This window comes from Arachis hypogaea, chromosome 3, assembly GCF_003086295.3.
Source record: "Arachis hypogaea cultivar Tifrunner chromosome 3, arahy.Tifrunner.gnm2.J5K5, whole genome shotgun sequence".
Taxonomy (NCBI): Eukaryota; Viridiplantae; Streptophyta; class Magnoliopsida; order Fabales; family Fabaceae; genus Arachis; species Arachis hypogaea.
Genome location: NC_092038.1, coordinates 35,274,153 through 35,278,636, shown reverse-complemented (window position 1 = coordinate 35,278,636; position 4,484 = coordinate 35,274,153). Strand labels below are relative to the sequence as shown.

Sequence of the window (4,484 nt, the reverse complement as noted above, 5' to 3'; positions counted from 1 at the left end):
TATTGGAAGGCTATGTCCAGCAAAATACATTACATATATAGAACTTCAATTATCACTTGCTGTGATAAAGATAAATTATACCGACACCGACACTGCCTTCAGCAGGGGATGCAATTTTTCACCTAATATTTGGTGGCGTGCATTAACTAGTTAGATAGTTAATAAAAGCACCTACCCTCCATGTTCAATACTTCACTCTATGGAGTCCAGTTAATTTTCCATTTCTCTGAAAATATGCAGATAAAATAATATTGCAACTTCAAACACTCAACAATAAATATATAGCAACTTCATTCATTCATTCGTTTATTCATTTTGGGTTAGCTTGGCAATTGCAGAAGGCTAATTTGATCTATTTTAGTTTCATACTGGATAATTTGTAAGTGTAACACACTTTTAACTTGGAGACCCCTCATCTAACATACCACACAGAAAATAATTAAAAAAAAAGTGAAATGAAACAGAGAAGCATAATAATAGATATGCATAACTTTGTACACAACTACACATGATTGGGCTAGTCACAAGTTTAATAGTACTATTGTCGAGAATCCAATGGGTGTCATGTTTGATGTTTGTGCAGATTTAAATTCAAATCAAAGGTTTGCACATGGATGGCAGCAGGGGTAAACTTCAACAATATTAGGCTTTAATAATCAAATGAAGCAGAAGAGAGTTTATTAAAAAATTGGTGTTCCTTAACGTTACTTCAGTGACTGAGGCCCCACCACCGTGATCTCAATCAGGACATGTAGGATCTGGTGGTTGCCTCCATCGGAGACATTAATATCACTATACACTCCTTTCTACTTATGTTAGTTTCATTAACTCATTCATTATTACTTCACGCAAAGACTTAAAAGTAGAAGCAAAAACAACCAACACTTGCACTTGCAGGGATGTCCAGAAAGATACACCTTTGAAATCAATTATCTCACAGCAGATACAGATTAGAATGCTGATAAGAGGAACAACTTAAATTCAGGAAACAAAAATACATAAATTGTATAGAAGTTTAAAAAAATGATAAGAATATTAATTATGATATAAGAGAGATAATAATAACAATAAACTCCAGGAAGTAGAAATGGAAGTAGCAGGAAGTGCTAACGCTACAATGGTTTTTGCAGCCATGAAACTTATGGTCCCCGATTGATTGCTATACATACAATTTTCTCTGCAACCTATTCTTTTTTTTTTTCTGGCATTTTTTTATTTCACAACTGGGAATATTCATAATAATTCAAATCAAAATATGGAGAAGCTTTCTCCTCTTACCCGCAAACACACGGCTACCTCTTCTCACTTTCATGTCTTTTGAGCACATAATGATACAAATCCAAATAAGAACAAATGTTGCATTGCACAAAGTGGTCATAATCTAGCATGTTTAATTTTGCTCCACAAGCGACGAGAGTCGCCACCATGATCATGATTAATTGAGGAGGCACAAGAAGGGGCCGTGTGTAGTAGAAGAATTGGCCGCAAAAACAAGTGTGAATTGTGTTGGAGAGAGATTGAAAGGTTAGAGGAGAAAACATCTCAAAAGAATTAATAGAAAGGTGGTGGTGGAGGCGATGAGTATGGGACTCCGACGACAGGTGGCAATGGCCCTTCATATACAGGGGATGGTGGTGGGGAAGGGGTCGGGGATGGTGGAGTTTCTTCGCAGGGTGGTGATGATGCTGGTGGCGGCGGAGAACTATAATGAACAGGGGTTGGTGGTGGTGGTGAACTGTAATGGACAGGGGGTGGTGGAGAACTATATTGTGCCGGTGGCGGTGGTGGTGAACTATATTGTGCCGGTGGCGGTGGTGGTGAACTATAGTGGACCGGTGGATGATGTGGTCGCGGGGAATTATGTTGAACCGGTGGAGGTGGAGGTGATGGGGATGGTGGTGGGAGATAAGGTGTGGGAGAAGGTGGTGGCGGTGGAGGAGGTTCTATGCAGGGTGGTGGAGGTGGCGGTGATTGGTTATATGTGGGTGGCGGAGGTGAGTGAGTGGGAGGTGGCGGCGAGGTATAATGATAAGGCGAAGGTGGGGGCGGGGATAATTCAGGAGCCGGTATTGATGGAGAATTTGGCGGCGGAGGTGGAGGCGGTGGCGACCGGACACAGTATGGTGGCGTTGGGGTTGGGGTAGGTGAAGGCTCAGATGGAGGTGCTGGCTGCGTGGGAGAAGGTGGTGTATAGATTGGTGATGGCGGGGGCGATGGAGGAGAGTAAAGAGGCGGTGGCGGAGGAGGAGAATGTGGAGTGTAAGGTGGAGATGTTGATGGTGGTGATGGCGGGGTATTAATAGGAGGGAAAGAGGGTGGTGATGGCGGGGTATTTATAGGAGGGAAAGAGGGTGGTGTGGAGGGAGGAGAGGGTGGTCTATAAATTGGGGAAGGTTCGCTTCTAGGTGGAGAAGGTATTGGAGTAGGAGTTGATGGAGGAGGACCTTGTCCTGGTGCATTGGGGGAAGAAGGCGAAGGGGGAGACGGTGGCGAAGAGGGAGAAGGCAGAGAAGGTGAAGGAATAGAAGGCGGTGAAGAGGGTGAGGGTGAAGGTGAAGAAGGTGAAGAAGGTGAAGGAGGCGAAGGACGTGAAGGGGAAGGAACAAATGGCTTGCATCCAAACGAGTTACAGTCCACAGGTTTAGACAAGAACGACCTACATTGGGCCGCGGATCTCTGCAACGGCCTTCCCGGCAAGCAGTTCGTCCGGTCATCAAACGATGCCAGCCTCAGGCACGCCGGCGGCTCCCCTGTGAAGAAGTTATAAGAATAAGTGAAGTTCTGAAGATTTGGCAGCATGCAAATACTGGCCGGAATGTTCCCAGAGAGCAAGTTGTGCGCTACGTCTAACTGCTCCAAGCTCACAGCTCCTCCAATGGCGTCCGGCAATGGTCCCAAGAGCTGGTTGAAGCTGATATCAAAGACTGTGAGGTTCTTCAACAAGCCAATCTCGGAAGGCAAGCACGCTCTGAGCTCATTGTTCATGAGAATGATCTCGTTGAGGTTCGACATGTTCCCAATGCTTGCAGGGATGCAACCATGGAACCTGTTGTTGGCCAACACAATAACGGAAACCGGCGAGTTTCCTAAGTTATCAGGAATTTCAAAGACGAACCTGTTGTGATTGATGAAAATGGCGTCAAGATCTTTGTCAAAGAGCTCTCTGGGGACCCCACCTTCGAACTCGTTGAACCTCAGATCCAAGAACTTGAGGGTTGGGAGTCTCAGTACCACAGCAGGGAACTTGCCGGCGAAGCGGTTGTTACTGAGATCCAATTCGAACAAGAGCTTGAGCTTATCGAAGCGGTGCGGTAATGTGCCACAGAACCTGTTTGAGTTAATGTGGAAGAGGGCAAGATCCACCAAGAGACCAAGCTCTTCCGGTAAGTAGCCAGCAATATCCGCATGGTTCAGATCAATGCCAGCAACGGTGCGGATCTTAGGGTTGTCCAGTGCGGGTGCACAGTAGACCCCAGTGTAGCTGCACACATCAGATCCTACCCAGTTTGCTGTGAAGTTGAGAGGATCGGAAACAATGGCTTGCTTCCATGCTTGCAATGCAATGTAGGCGTTTCTGATGCGCTGGTTCTCAAACACCAGGGAAGGGTCTACGGTGACATTCTCTCCTCTGTCACCGAACTCGTCCCTGTAGTAGAGCAACTGCCGCTGCTTGATGTACATGGTTTCCACATGGCTGAGTTCGCCACTGAAGCTTGTTTGCTTGGAGTGGGAGGCACACACTGATGACAATGTGCCTGCAAACAACAATGCAGTGAGGACAGCTACAACGGAAACGTTTTGATTTTCCTTCTTCATATCATATGCCGCATTGATATACAAAAGTTAATTTCTTTTCTATTTTTCTCTTTTGTACTTGGTGGGATTTTGATTTTCCTTTTCCTTTTCTTTTTCAAGTTGAGATCTGAATATAAGTGAGGAAAATGCAGCAGCTTTGCGTTATGGAGAGTGTGAGGGTTTTTGCTTTCTAGTTTCTAGGGATTTTCAAGTTGTGAGTGTAAGAAGTGGTGAGTTTATGATGGCTGCGTGAAGCGATATAGAGAGAGGGAAGAGGCGCAGAGTGGGCTTGAATAATTCATTCATTCAAAAAGACAGCTATATCACAGCTTAAAGCCCACCAGATTCTCTCACACCTTTTATTTTATTTCCTTATTACAATTACTATATCATTAATTAATCAATTAATTCATTTGTTGTTTTTGTTTAGAAAAGGCGAAAAAAAAGAAAGAAAGATTGATAGATTTCTTTTGTGACCTGTTTATTCTGTAGCTTCTCAAAACCCTCCCATAAGAAAAGATTTTATTCTTTTCTTCCTTGCAATTTACATTGGAGTTCCTACTTGCTACTCTTGGAATAAAGTCGCAATAAGCCAGCCAGCCAGCCACCAATAACACACATTACATTCTATTTTCAACTAATTGTGTATTTCAATTGTATTACCGTAATAATAGCAACGATAATCTATC

At 44.0% G+C, this 4,484-nt stretch overlaps 1 protein-coding gene across 1 annotated transcript; it reads right to left on the bottom strand.

Moving 5' to 3' along the window:
- Nucleotides 1-1,014: 1,014 nt before the first annotated feature.
- Nucleotides 1,015-4,244, bottom strand: LOC112790261 (leucine-rich repeat extensin-like protein 4). Its single transcript, XM_025832576.3, has one exon. It carries the CDS (start codon nt 3,814-3,816, stop codon nt 1,552-1,554), a length of 2,265 nt encoding a protein of 754 aa, XP_025688361.1. The 5' UTR covers nt 3,817-4,244; the 3' UTR covers nt 1,015-1,551.
- Nucleotides 4,245-4,484: the final 240 nt, after the last annotated feature.